Raw genomic sequence first — 15,929 nt, forward strand, 5'->3', positions numbered from 1 at the left:
ATCAACACCACGTCAGGCTTACCTTGAATACAGAGGACTAAATCAAACCCTCATTTTATGTATTTTTGTATTTTCCCATCTATGAACAATAAATGGTCTGTTAAATTTCCTAAACAGAAAAATCTGGAAGCAATTTGCTCTCTGCCCATGTAGAGAGGAGAAAGCACAGACTGCTCTCCAATGACTCTGAGGAGGATGAATGCCAGGGTTTCCAAACCCTGAGTGGTAACACCACTTAACAGATTCGGCCTAGGAGGGTGCTTTGTACCTGGAAATCCTATCTCATTAGCCTGACACCTTCTCAAGGCAAAATGACAGAGGACTGGACGCAGATTGGCACATCTTGAAATAGGCAGGCCAGGAAGTCTCCTTTCACTTCAGACTCAGAGCATACCACTGCTGGCCTTACCCTCCCAAAGACAGACACCTCCAGCCCCAAATCTCCACCCCCACCCCTGGTCACCAGAGAAACATCTCCTTGGATTCTAGGGCAATTTTGACGGACTTAACATGTGGAAATAAATCTAGAACCTAGATGGAAAACCAACCAACTTTCTCCTACTTACACTTAATAATGCAGGATCTATAAGTGAGTTCTAGAAACATTTTCTCTTTGTTAATATATATTACAGCCCATGGCCTCTTGTTCACTGGTGTTTTAAGTTCTTGGAACAGGGAATGTATGACTTTCATGTCTATGTTCCTCTAATAAACCTCCAGCAACAAGCATGTTGCCACCTTCACTTAATTTTTTTTTCTTTGTTTTGAGGCTGGTCTCACTTTGTCACCCAGTCTGGAGTGCAGTGGTGCGATCCCAGCTCACTGCAGCCTTGGCAGCCCAGACTCAAGAGATCCTCCCACCTCAGCCTCCCAAGTAGCTGGGACTGCAGTCACACACCACCACTCCTAGCTAATGTTTTCTCTTTTTTTGTAGGTTGGGGTTTTGTCATGATGCTCAAGCTGATCTCCAACTCCTGGGCTCAAGCAATCCACCCACTTCGGCCCCCCAAAGTGCTGGGATTACAGGTGAAATTAGCACCTGGCTAACCTTCATTTCTTGGGAAGAATTTATACGACAGTGAAAATCCAATTACTATTATTTGAAATAGAGACAAAATGTTGAGATTCTTTAGACTAAAATACAAGCTATGATAGTTGAGTCCCATAAAAGAGTTTAGAGACCAGGTCTTCACTGAAAGTCATCATCTAAAACCCCCAGGAGCATTTCCCCTAAGAAAAGACTTCCTGTGACCCCACAGACTGTCCTAGGGTTAAGGGAACAGAAAGAAAGTAAACTCAGGACAAAGGAAGTATATTTAGCATCTTGAAGGCAAGACCCATGTCTGACCCATGTCTGACTCATCTTTGACTCTCCATGGATTAGCATGGTTTGCTTTATATGTGTTAAGTACCCAAATAAACAACAGTTTTTACATCAAAAGTCATGTTGTAAACCAGACTCAATCATTCATTCATGCATGCATACTTTAGTCAAACAACCATTACTTTTCAGTTCCTACATAGTAGCATTGTAAGCATTGTGCGAGGAGCTGGGGGCAGAAAACAAAGAGAAAAAGACGCAATGTCCAGTTTCTGATTCATCTGCTTCACTTGATCTTAGCCAAAAGGCCAAGAAGTGATTGATTCATCTACTTGCTTCAGCAAGTTTAAAAAGAGCAAGCATTCATTCCCCATTGAATAAATATTCATTGAGTGCCTCCTATATGTCAGGCTCCAGCCTAGGCATTCATTATGTTTGCAGCAGAACACAAAATGGTCAAACATCCCTGCCTTCATGATGCTTACCTTCTAGAAGGGGAAGACAGACGAAAAGCAAGCGAATTATATAATGTGTGGATAGTGACAAGTGGTTTCAAAAACCAAAACAAACAAGGAAGTGAGAGTTGAAGGAAAGGTTGCAGTTTTGCAGAAAGCGGTCAAGGAAGCTGTCACTGAAAACAAAGACCCAACAGAAGGAGCTGTGCAGACCAAAAAGTCCCATAAAGAGTTTGGGGACCAGGTCTTCACTAAAAGTCATCTACTACCCCCAGTAGCATTTTCCATAATAAAAGGTCTCCCATGAACCCTCAAACTGTCTGCCTTGGCTGGGCACGGTGGCTTACACCTGTAATCCTAGCACTTTGGGAGGCTAAGGTGGGTGGATCACCTAAGGTCAGGAGTTTGAGACCAGCCTCACCAACATGGCAAAACCCCGTCTCTACTGAAAATACAAAAATTAGCCAGGCATGGTGGCGTGCACCTGTAGTCTCAGCTACTCCAGAGGCTGAGGCAGGAGAATTGCTGGTGGGGAGGGGGCAGAGGTTGCAGTGAGCTGAGATTGCCCCACTTCACTCCAGCCTAGGTGAAAGAGCAAAATTCCGTCTCAAAACAAAACAAAACAAACAAACAAAAAACTGTCTGCCCTAAGGTTAAGGGAATGGAAAGAAAGCAAACTCAGGATAAGTTTCCCTTCTTTCTTTCTCACCTTCCTACCTCAACAGTTTTCTGTTCATCTGTGGCCAAAGACTCAGAAAAATCTGTATGGAGGATAAACAACTCTTGCACAAAATCAGAGGGGTGTGTGACTGAGATATAGTGGGTTCTGGTGGAAACTGCACTGTTGACTGTTCTCCCACGACATGAAAGTAAAAGCAGACACTTTGTCTGAACTGTCAGAAAATGAGTCTCATTTTGTCACCTCCTAAGATGCCCAGCAAGGAGATCTGAACTCCAAGTGTCACAGACCTTCCCATAGAGGGGCTGGCCTCATGTGCACAGCAACAAGGAACTGCTCAGTGGAACCCCAGTCTCACTTCCCCACAGAAGTTACAAAAATACCTATTTTTTTTCCTCATTGCATCCATTTTTAGGTATAGAATTTTAACTGTTTGGGGTTAGTTACTTCACACTTAAGAAATCTACAAACCACAGGAAATGAAACTTGACTAAATGCAGATGACACAGACAGCCAACTCCAAAAATGTGCTGGGCTCCACTCAGTTTTAGGTGACCTTTAGCAAAAAGAGGGTGTTCTGATGAAACCCTTTGACCATAACCAACTGCCTCCAACTTACAGGATTCTCCCCTCGTATGACCAAGTGGTGTAATCTTTGAGGCCCTGGTGGCACAGGTTGAGTGCAACCTAAAAGAGCATAAGGATTCCACAAGGTCTTCTGGAATGGTACACTTGTTGGAAAGTTGTTTCAGCATTCACAAAAACCTGGCCGGTTTCTAAGGCAATGCATAGTTTAAGAGGAATGGCAAATTGAAGCCAACATTTTTCAAACACATTTCTCTTAAAAAAAAAATGGCCACTAGAAAGAATGCAACATATTTTCAAAAAGAATTCTCTCAAGAAAGCATGGTTGGCCCATTCATCCATCTCCCTGCCCAAAAGGGAATGAATGAATGAAGACAAGATGTGCCACCTCCGAAAGACTGTTATTCTCCCTCTCTCTATGAAAGCACTATGTAATTTCTACTCATTTGGTTACAAATAAAATTAGTAAGCGAAGGATCCATAGTTTCTCTATGTCACCTATAAACCTGAGTCTTTGTGCTAAAATTGTTCAAATGTTCAATTGAATCTTATTCAATACCAATGCTTTTGTATATTGCATGTGGTATATGTGCGTGGTGCTTGGCTTGTTCTGAGAGCCATTTGGTGGAATAAGAAGAGAGTAAATGAAGCCTCATTCTAGAACTTTCTTTCTAAAGTAAAAAGGCAGAGCAACCCATAGAAGGCTCTAGAAAAGGAACACATACCATGGAAAGGCAAAAAGGAAAGAGATGCTACCCAGGTCATGAGGTTTGGATTTGTGTCCTTCCCCAAACCTCATGTCAAATTGTAACCCCCAATGTTGGAGGAGGGGCCTGGCGGGAGGTGACTGGATCATGTGAGTGGATTTTCCCCTGTTCTCGTGATAGTGAGCTCTCACTAGATCTGGTTGTTTAAAAGTATGTAGCACCTTCCACTGCGCCCTCTTCCTCCTTCTCCAGCCATGTAGGACCTGCCTACTTCCCCTTCACCTTCCACCATGATTGTAAGTTTCCCAAGGCCTCCCCAGCCATGCTTCCTGTACAGCCTGCAGAACTGTGCTCCAATTAAACCTCTTTTCTTTATAAATTATCCCGTCTCAGGTAGTTCTTTACAGCAATGCAAGAACGGACCAATTCACCAGAAAAGTGTGATGGTTGATTCTTTGTGTCAAATTGACTGGGCTAAGGGGTGCCCAGATTAAACATTATTTCTGGATGTGTCCAAGACAGTGTGTCCAGATGAGATGAACATCTAAATTAGTAAACTCAGTGAAGCTGACCACCCTCCCCAATGTAGGTGGGCATTACCCAATCTGTGGAGGGTCTGAATAGAACAAAAGGGGAAAGGGGGAGGAATTCACTCCTTCTGCTTTCTGTGTGACCGCTTGAGCTGGGACATCAGTCTTCTCTGCCCTTGTTCCAGAACTGACACCATTGGCTCTCCTGGTTCTCAGGCCTTTGGACTTGGACTAGAATTTCACCACTGGGGCTCTTGAACCTGGAGTCTGTAGAGGGCAGATCGTGGGATTTTTCAGCCTCCAAAATCATGTGAGCCAATTCCTCATAATAAATCTCCTTCTATATCTGTGTCCCAGTGGTTCTATTTCTCTGGAGAACTCTGACTAGTTCAGGAAGAGAATGATTTTGGTTTGGCAGCTGCTGAGAAATGAGGCATAAGCCCAGGTGAGAACAGGTAAACCAGTGACTATCCCTGTCCTCAGCAACTTCGAATAACTGGCTCACCCTCAGACAGTCACATAGTGAGGCTTCAAATTGTGCCTTCTCGCTGACATGCAATTCTCTCTGTCTGTGGCATTATGGCCTTTCCCTTGTCACTATTAGTAAAGGATCTTTGTTTTAGTCTCATTATCAGAACAGCATCCTGACCATATCATAGGAACTCAAGTATGGAAAACTTTCCTCCGCAGAATCTCCACCCAACGTATCACCATTACCTCATTCTTCCTTCTCCCTATGTGGAGTTATAAACACAGCCCAGGTTCAGTTTTTTATATGTTCTTTATTTTTGCATTGAATATTATATAGAAGGGATTGCAAAGCATCTTTAAAATGGCAACTTTCAATAAAGGACCTCACCTCACTTTTAAACAGACATAATCCCTGCTTTTGGCGAGCACATAGTCTAATGGAGTCTTCATTGACTGCTCCCATCATACAGGGCCTTCTATGCTCAGGTGGAGAAAGTGACCAACCATGCTGTGTAATTGCTGCTGGAGGCAATTCTCCCTACATTTGACCTCTGACCTGTCTTTTTTTTTTTTTTTTGAGACAGGGTCTCACTCTGACACCTACGCTGGAGTGCAGTGGCACAATCATGGCTCATTGCAGCTTCGACCACCTGGGCTCAAGTGATCCTCCCATATCAGCCTCCCCAGTAGCTGGGACCACAAGCATGCACCACCATGCCCAGCTAATTTTTTTATTTTTTTGTAGAGACTGGGTCTCACCATGATGCCCAGGTTGATCTCTGTCCTTCTTTACCTGTTTGTTGATGTTTAAAATCCCTCTCATAACCACCACATCTTCTCATTCCATAAGTAGATCTGAGGCTTAACATACCAATAGGCTGAGAGAGGTGACACAGTGCACCAATGTGTATGTGCCTGAGTGCATGCCCTTCTGATGATAGAGAAACTGGGAACCCCACTGTGATGGTTAATATTGAGTGTCAACTTGATTGGATTGAAGGATGCAAAGTATTGTTTCTGGGTGTGTTGGTGAGGGGGTTGCCAACGGAGATTAACGTTTGAGTCAGTGGATTAGGAGAGGCAGACCCACCCTCAACCTGGGTGGGTACCATCTAGTCAGCTGCCAGCATGGCTAGAATAAAAGCGGGAAGAAGAAAGAGGAAAGAGGAGACTTGCTGAGTCTTCCGGTCTTCATCTTTCCCCAGGCTGGATGCTTCCTGCCCTTGAACATTAGACTCCAAGTTCTTCAGCTTTTGGACTCTTGGCCTTATACCAGTGGTATGCCAGGGGCTCTCAGGCCTTCGGCCACAGACTGAAGGCTGCACTGTCGGCTTCCCTACTTTTGAGATTTTGGGTTAGGACTGGCTTCCTTGTTCCTCAGCTTGCACAAAGTCTACTGTGGGACCTCACCTTGTGATCATGTGAGTCTATACTCCTCAATAAATTCCCTTTCATATATGCATCTATCCTATTAGTTCTGTCCCTCTAGAGAACTTGACTAATACACTCACTGAGGAGGCTTGGAACATAGAAAGTGCAGGTGTGAAAAGAAGGTAAACTTCATCTCCCCCATCCAAGTACTAACCAGGCCCGACCCTGCTTAGCTTCTGAGATCAGAGGAGATTGGGCGTGTTCAGGGTGGTATGGCTGTAGACGGTAAACTTCATCTCCCTGCAAAATCTGCCCAGCACTTCTCTTGCTGAAATGGGGTACCCATTGACAGCAAACCACAATGCATCACATTAAAAGGAACTTCTTATAAATGGGCTAATGTATCCATGAAGCTAGTATATCCACAAAGTGACAAGGAAATGCTACCTGATTCCGGGAGAGGCATTAAGTTTCCATCTTTCAATCACCTACTAAGAAAGGCCTCCAATGTACACGGACACGATTATCTAAGGGTAGAAGACAGTAACAATGGTGGTAAAGACAGAGCACACTCCTAACTGGTCTGTCATTGTCACATGGGTGGCTCCTACAAATATTAATACAAATTATAGAACTCAGGATGAAGTGTCAGATGCCCAAGAATTAGATCATCAGCCAAAAAAAAAAAAAAAAAAAAAAAAAGGGCTGAACTCCAAGCAGGTATCACTTGGAATCCAATTTACAGTATTTGGGTTTTGCTTTATAAACACCCTGGCTGACGTGTCTCCCTTCACAAGTGAATTTCATCTCTATCCTTCAAGGCCCAGCTCTTATGGTGCATTCTCTTGAAAAACTTCCTGGATTCCTCCAGCTGGGTTTCTTTCACCTCCTTAGTGCTCCCTGGTCCCCTACTCATGTCTCTGTTTCAGCACATGCTGTATTCTACCTTTTCTCCTAGCTCTCTGTGTTCATGTTTTAAAGGCTCTATTTGGCTGAAGCTCTGTGAAGGCAAGACTTCCATAGTATCCTGCTTTCTCTAAAACTTACATTTTACTATTTAAAGGTTACCATTTCTCTATAACTCACATTTTATTTGTCTAATGGCTATATTTCCATGAGGCATGGAGTCATGTCTGTTGTATTTACCACTCTAAATACAGTCATGTGCCATGTAACAATGTTTTGGTTAACAGCAAACCACATATACAACAGTGGACCCATAAGATTATGCTACTGTATTTTTTACTGTACATCTTTTATGGTGAGATATGTTTAGATACACAAATACTTACCACTGTGTTATAACTGACTGCAATATCCAGTGTAATAACATGCCATACAGGTTTGTAGCCTAGAAGCAATAGGCTACATCATATAGCCTCAGTGTGTAGTAGGTTATACCATCTAGGTTTGTGTAAGTGCCCTCTATGTTCACACAATGACAAAATTGCCTAGTGACACATTTCTCAGAATGTATCCTCCTCCTCATTCTCAGATTCTTCACTATATAGCATAATTCCTATTACAATGTCTAGCACACAGTAGACATTCAATAAAAGTTTTCTGAATGAATATAGTATATGTTCATAGTTTTCAAATAATTTAGCAGACACAACTTACACCTAACAGGATTTTAAAGAATGGTTAATCAATATGGGAGATCTGGATAGAATGAACTACAACTAGAAACACAAGTACACCCAAAGCAAGATGCAATGCAAAGACACACATTTAGGAATAAATCCTGAATAAAGAAGAGGAGTTCTATAGCAAGCCCCAAAGTCAGCGGACCCAAGCATTTTTAAGAAATAATGAGAAACTGCATTTTCTGCTTGAAATTTCCACTTAGACAACAGCATTGTTAGGTGTTTTTGAAGAAGGTAAAGTAATAAGCCTTTTATTGAGTCAATAATGTAAAACCATACCTGCTGATCACAGAGAAATTGGGATTCTAAATGTCTACCTATATTTCATTTGCTCTTTTCTGCAGAATTATTTTCAGGGAGGTGTCCAACTCCAAATGCATTTATTGAGGGAAATCTTTACCACTTTGCTGAATCTCTAGTAACACATACTGAGGGCCTAAGGAGCTGGGAACCCTAGCAGAATTTTTCAGAATGGGATGTCTAATTTCTCACCCTGAGGTGTCATAAAAGAACTCAGTAAAGTCATATCATTTCTTAGAAAGTCTTTAGTGAGTAATGATGTCCTCCCAACGTGTGTGAACAAATGTCCCCAGAACATAGTAGGCACTATGCCAAGAGAGCAAATAAAAGCATTTATAACAGCAGCTGGGAAATTCAAAGCCTTTGAGTTGGCTGAATTTGCATTGATGCAGCAATGACCATCTTCCCAGCCTTCTTCTCTGGCTGAGAAATGAAAGATCAAGGGTAAATGTGCAAAAGTGGTACTCAGAGTCATTTTCAAAGGTATGATATGTAAGCTCCACCACTGCCCCTACTATGCCCCTATTATGAAAGCAGGCTTTCAAACTCCAATATTCATTACAAGTATCATCAACCCCAAGGGGCCTTGTTTGATCCTGCTTCCCAATGCAAATTGAATTGCTCCTTCCTCAGTGTTCCCAGCAGAACTTTGATTATACAGCTATCTTCACATGATTTCTCATATTGCGAACATAATTTGTTATCTTGAGGTCAAGTGCCATGTCGTATTCTTTTTTATATTGCAGAAATCTAAAATAGCATAGTGTTGGCCTATGTCAAACCTACTCCACCTATACCCCCACTACAGACAGGAAGAGAGTGCCTTGCCCATAATGGACATGAGGGAGTCACTTAACAAAAATTTACTGAATTACTACTATGTACCAGGCACTGTCCAAGGTGCTAGGGATGCCATTAAACAAGACTGGTAATGTCCCTGCTCTCTAAGAGACAATATTGTAATAAACCACAGATTAACAGAAAGATTATTTTGGATTGTGTATTAGGCCATTCTCGTGCTGCTATAAAGAACTGCAAGAAACTGGGTAATTTAAAAAGGAAAGAGGTTTAATTGACTCACAGTTCTGCAGGGCCAGGGAGGACTCAGGAAACTTACAATCATGGCGGAAGCAGAAGGAAACATGTCCTTCTTCACATGACGGTAGCAAGGAGAAGTGCAGAGTGAAGTGGGAACAGCCCCTTATAAAACCATCAGATCTCATGAGAACTCACTCACTATCATGAGAACAGCGTGATGGTAACTGCCCCCGTGATTAAATTACGTCCTACTGTGTCCCTCCCACAACACATGGGGATTATGGGAACTGCAATCCAAGGTGAGATTTGGGTGGGGACACAGAGCCAAACCATAACAGATTGGAATGAGCATCATGAAAAAAAAATGTGTAATTGGATGAAGAGTGATTTGGAAGAATGCCAAGATGGTTTGGAACGTTTTCTCTGGGACAGGACATTTGAACTGAGCCATCTGTACAGGGTTCTGCAAGGGAAAAGTTTCTCAGGAAGAGGCACTAAATTAAAGCAATGTTGGTAATTGATGGGGGTACAGGGAACTTGGGAGGGGATGGGTATAGAGGGAAAGGGTGGAGCTGATTAAGTGCTCATTCTGTCTCCTTCATCTATACCAGAGTAGGGTGCTACTTTTCCTCTCACTTTGCATACTCTTTTCATTACCACTTCCAATTTCTTAATTCTTCTCCCTAATTTCCATTAAATTACAAGAACATGAGCCTTTGCCAGCAGCAAACACATCTGGAGCCATCTTCTAACATCGAATTACATAAAACACCAAACTAAAACTAAAAGCCGTTGGTAAATAGAGGCTGAGAGTATTAAAATTTAGCTTTCATTATTAGGTCCATTCAACTAATGTTTATTTTATGACGATTACATCTCATTATCATTACAGATCTTAGTCATAAACTAAGTTATAAATTCACTCATCATTTATTTCTTTCCACATTAGCTCCTAGGGAGTCCTATTGTGGCATAAATCACTTTGGCAAAGCTGCATGCTTGACCATACACAAACATAAAAAAACCCCAGCAAACTTATCTAAATAATGTTTTCCAAGATAATCATAAATATTTCAGTAAATAATGATACTTCTTAGTTTAGCATTACTGAATTTAAAATTTTTTCATCATTATCATCATCTACTTCTTTGCAAGTGTTTGTTCATCAAGAACTGTAATCAATAAAAGAAAGAAGACAAAGAACAGAATGAGCTATTTTCTGCATCACAACCAGATTGTCCAGATGTCGTGCCTGGAATACATCACACGTGACATTTCCAGTCATGTTTCCAATCATTTGGAACATACAGGTCTTCCTTTGCAATCTGCAAAGCTTTAGGATGCTCCAAGCATTTCTGTCAGCAACAGCAGCCTGGAAAAGGAATCACACAGAATGTACTCTACCTGATGTCATCTTCTGCTCCAGCTCGAGGCATTTAGGTTCTTCTTGAAATTCTTCTTCCTAAGCACCAGCCCCACAAACCAGAAAAGCAGGGAAAAAGTAAAAATAATGCATTAATGTAAGGCAATATTTTTTGCAAGCCTACTAATTAATATGAGATCAACACTTGAAAAACTTAAACCACGCCTTAAAGAACTGAGGTTTTGGACAAGCTACTACAAATCAACAATAAATGCCAAGTAGAGTAACTACAGGGGCGTTGGGCGACACAACTCCAGGGTGCTATTCACATGGTAGTGTCTATGCATGTTGTCCCTGGAGTGGTACAACCCAGGTGCCCCCTGTGACTAATACATTTGAAGGCATCCATGACTTAGAAATGATGGTGACGGTTGTTTTTCTTTTTTTTTTCTTTTTTTTTTTTTTGGCAGAGTCTCACTCTGTCACCAAACTGGAGTGCAGTGGCACGATCTTGGCTCACTGCAACCTCCAACTCCCTGGTTCAAGTGATTCTTCTGCCTCAGCCTCCTGAGTAGCTGGGATTACAGGCACACACCACCACGCCTGGCTAATTTTTTTGTATTTTTAGTAGAGATGGGGTTTCACCATGTTGGCCAGCATAGTCTCGATCTCCTGACCTCATGATCTGCCTGCCTTGGCCTCCCAAAGTGCTGGGGTTACTGGCATGAGCCATTACACCAGGCCAGGTTTTTCATAAAATAGAAATGCCACCAGCATGGTTGAACAAAGAGAATTATGTTTTGTTTTTCATCATTCAAGGAACTGATTTCATGTACTTTTGAAAGTTCCATCATTATTCACAGTTATATTTTTATCTCTAAGAAGGTAGGTGTACACATTCTTCTCTGAGTCCTGGTATGATATTCTTTAATGACAATGGTTGTCACTGCTGTAACATTGATAAAAGTAGACCCCATTAGAAATGAGGGAGATAAATTAAGAGGAATATCTAAATGATCCTTTTCTAATTTTGCCTGCAAGATGACTTTACGCCAATTAATTTATTTGTTTTTCCCTTCATTAAGCAAATATTTGATGAGTGTCTGCTATGGGCTATTTCTGTGGGATCTTAACCTTTAGGCAGGATACCTTCTAACATCCCTTGAACTATACTGCAGGAAGTTACCTACTCAGCTTCCTTCCTAGCCTGGCAGGAAGGCTACTGTGCTTACTTTGTTCTAAGAATTTAGCCCAATAGAAGATATGCTAGACCATAGTAAAGTATATGGGTATAGGGTTCCATAAATAAAAACTGGGGCTATTCTATAACCAGCGTGAAAAAATTGAATTCAAAAACTGGTATTATTCATTATAGGAATACTGTCTCAAATTTGCCCTGAGTTTGCCAGTTCTTGGTAATATCTCACCTGGATTAGAACCCACCAGACTCTAGAGCTCAGGTAGTAAGATAAAGAAAGGTCCAGGCCAGGTACGGTGGCTGACGCCTGTAATCCTAGCACTTTGGAAGGCCGAGGCGGGTGGATTGCCTGAGCCCAGGAGTTCAACACCAGCCTGGGCCATATGGCGAAACCCCATCTCTACAAAAAATACAAAAAAATTAGCTGGGTGTGGTTTTGCCTGCCTGTAATCCCAGCTACTCGGGAGGCTGCGGCAGGAGAATCACTTGAGCCTGGGAGGTGGAGGTTGCAGTGAGCTGAGATTGCACCATTGTACTCCAGCCTGGGCCACAGAGCGAGACTCTGTCAAAATAAAAAAAAAGGAAGAAAGAAATGTCCTTTTCAAAGGAAATCAGTATATCAAAGGGATATCTGCACTCTCATATTTATCTGAGCACTATTCACAAAGATATGGAATCAACTTGAGCATCCATCCTCAGATAAATGGATAAAGAAAATGTGGTAAATATACACAATGGAATACTATTTGGCCATAAAAAAAAGAATGAAACTCTGTCATCTGCAGCAACGTGGGTGAAACTGGACATCATTAAATGAAATAAGCCAGGCATGGAAAGATAAATATCTGTTTGCCTTTCTCATATGTTCTTATTCTTGTTGCATGTTCTTACTCATATGTGGGAACTAAAAACATTGATCTCATGGAAATAGAGAGTAGAATGATAGTTACCAGAGTCAGGAAAGGGTGTGGTGTGGGGAATGAAGAGAGGTTGGTTAATGGTTACAAACATACAGCTAGACAGAAGCAATACATTCTAATGTTCATAGCAGAGCAGGGTGACTACAGTTAACAACAATGTATTGCGTATTTCAAAGTAGCTAGAAGAGAGAAGTTGAAATGTTCCCAATACATAGAAATCATAAATACTTGCATAATGGATATCCTAAGTGCCTTGACTTGATCATCACACATTCTATGCATGTAAAAAAAATCACGAGTACCCCATGAATATGTAAATATTATGTATCAATAAACATGTTTTTTAAAAAGAAATGTCTTTCTTAATTCATAAAAAATGGTTTCATTAAATTGCCATAAGTATCAACTTAGAAGTGAATTGATTTCACCTGTGTTGGGAACAAATGTTTTTCCAGAGATCAAAAATCATCTCCAAATATTCATCATCAGAGACCATTTCCAAAAATATGTCCTACTTTTAAAACCCATGGAATAGTATTGGCATAAGCAATTTGGGTAAATAAGGCCTCAGTTCAATTTATCTCAAATGTATGTGTTATAAGAAATTTTAATGAAAATTGCCTTCGAAATTACATATTTGAAGTGGGTATGAATTAATAGTATACCAAAGAATGTGTAAATAACAGAAAATCCCCATCACACAGCAAATAAATGCAGTAAGTCATTTCTTGTTTCACAAGGCCTGACAGAACAGTATATAATGAAAACATGAGGAGTTATTTTATAATACAGCCACAGGGGAAGTCTCTTGAGAGGCCAAAATAATCCAAATAAAGTCATTTTCAAGATAAAAAGACTCTCCCTTTTGAGCCAATAAGACTGTTTACTTTTTTATTGCTCTGAATTCCAGAACTGTGAAATAACATAGCCCTTTAGCTCTTCTCCAAACATATTTATTACTCCATCTTAAATAGCCCCTCCCTAAGGTTTCCCTTTGACTAGTAAGAGTTGCAAAGTCCCGCAACAATCTGCAGAGGGAAGGATGTTGGAAATGCTCTTGGTTGGAGAGCTTTCAGCACAGAATAAACAAGCATCTGTCCTCAATAGTATAAACTATGTTCTATTTAGAGAAAAGAAGCTGAGCTCCTTCAATTCTTGTGTCTCTTCTCTTCAGTGCAAGTCTGCAATTTGCTGAATGCGTTCGTAGTGGCTTTTTCCCAGCAAAGCTAGAATAAAATGACAACAGTCCAACTGTAGTAGACATCTGTTGATTTTGCTGCCTAGTACTCACTGACTATCTAGTAAGTGTGTCCTGATTTCCTCTTTAAAGCCATCTCATTCCATCTCATCCCACTCTTAAAGAACTGTGGTTTTCTGTGCTCCATGAAACTGACTCCTTCCCCACCACCCCACTCCGGGGGTGGAAGATGTGACCCAGGCCACGCCCATCAGTCTGCTGCATTTCCGTCTGATTGGTAGAGCGCTCATGTTGTTCCAGGACTGTTCCTTAGTTCAGCTAAACACAGTTCTTTGTCCCATGGCCACGAAAATTAAGGCTTGCAGACAATTTGAAAAGGCTCGCCAACAATTTGAATGGTGAGTAAGATAGGGTTTTATTGGGTGAAAAGGAAGAAAAGGGGGAAACAGGAACTCTTACTAGGTCAAAGTCCCTGCTACAACCCTTCCTGTTGGAATCCCAGGTTACACACAGGAAGAGGAGGGGCCAGGCTCCTCCCTGATGCAAATGGCAGGAGCTTTCCGAGGCTCCACCCCAAGTGGGCAGGCTGGTTGGAGGTTTTCCGGGGACCCACTCCCATCTCGCTGTCTGAATGTGACCCACTTAGGGTTAGTGAGACCTAATGAGATTTTTCTCTGGACTTCTGGGAAAATGACTCCTGTTCTTACCCACTGTCCCTGAAACCAGAGACAGGGGTTGCAGCTGCTACTGTAGCCACCACCTTGTTATCACACGTGCAGCTGAAACTGAAGCCCACACAAAGGAAGGCAGAGCCAAGAGATGCTCCAATGCTCTCTTCTGTTGATATCAACTAAGCCCCAAATTCAGCCACGCCTGAAGCAAGATTAACCCTGGACTTTTCCGCATAAGCCAGCTAATATACTCCCTTTTATTTTAAAAATAAATCGATTTCTTTTTTAATCAAACTGATTCGTATCAGGTTTTCTGTCACTTCTAAAAGAGTGAGTCCTAATTGATACACCAATGTAAGAACTCCAGCTCTGGGAAATCAGGAGTCAGGCGTGCATTGGTTCTGTACATTGGTTCTGTACCTCCCCTGCCATCATGAGTTTTTTTCTTTCTTTTTTTTTTTTGAGGCAAAGTCTTGCTCTGTTGCTCAGCAATGGCGTGATCTCCGCTCACTGCAGCCTCCACCTCCCAGGTTCAAGCGATTCTCCTGCCTCAGCCTCCGGAGTAGCTGGGATTACAGGCACCTGCCACCACTCCCAGCTAATTTTTGTATTTTAGTGGAGACGGAATTTCACCATGTTGGTCAGGCTGGTCTCAAACTCCCAACCTCAGATGATCCACCTGCCTCGGCCTCCCAAACTGTTGGGATTACAGGCATGAGCCACTGTGCCCGGCCCCATCATGAGTTTTACAATGCTAATTAAATCAAATGTGACCATGATGATGTACCAAGAAGGTACTATTAAAATTGTCAAACAAATGGACTTTTCATTTACAGTCATGTATTGTCACTTTACAACATATGTGTTTGTTTGTGTTTCTAAACATATAAAAGTTACAGTAAAAAGACAGTTTATAACCTGATGGGACCTCCATTCTATATGGGGTCTGTTGCTGACTGAAACATTGTTATATGGCTCATGACTGTATTTCCCTTGAGGACTAATCCCAAGATGCCTCATTGAAAGCGCATGTGAAACCACCCTAAGTTTATAATACTTACGGAGTTCAAGGTAAGATTTTGGTACAAATTAGTTTCTTTTCCTAAGATTCACCTGATTGAACATTAGTAGAAATAAAGAAAGAAGGAAGGAAAAAAAAAAAACTTAAAAACACGAACCAAATACCTTCACCAACGTACATCAAGTCATTTTCCTTTGGCCTCATAGTTGGCAACACTGGGAGTTAACATTTCCCTCTAGGGCAGCAAGTTTAGAAGCAAAAAGGTAGTTTGTTGGGGACAGAAATAGAATTCCTGACCAAGAATTAAAGAGGCTTGGTTCCATTCTTTTAAATTGACACATAATAATTATACATATTTATGGGTACATGTGATATTTCAATACATATATACATGTGCAATGATCAAAGCAGGGTAATTAGCCTGTCCGTCACCTCAAACATCCATCATTTCTTTG

The 15,929-nt window shown here is 41.5% G+C and overlaps 1 protein-coding gene across 1 annotated transcript in view; it reads right to left on the reverse strand.

The window, feature by feature from the left end:
* Positions 1-15,929, reverse strand: part of FAM107B (family with sequence similarity 107 member B) — a 258,097-nt gene that overhangs the window by 138,841 nt on the left and 103,327 nt on the right. Inside the window, exon 2 of the mRNA XM_002820540.4 lies at positions 10,508-10,565. Coding sequence (XP_002820586.1) covers positions 10,508-10,565 — 58 coding nt within the window. The remainder of the gene's footprint in view (positions 1-10,507; positions 10,566-15,929) is intronic.

Source organism: Pongo abelii, chromosome 8 (assembly GCF_028885655.2).
Source record: "Pongo abelii isolate AG06213 chromosome 8, NHGRI_mPonAbe1-v2.0_pri, whole genome shotgun sequence".
NCBI classification, from domain to species: domain Eukaryota; kingdom Metazoa; phylum Chordata; class Mammalia; order Primates; family Hominidae; genus Pongo; species Pongo abelii.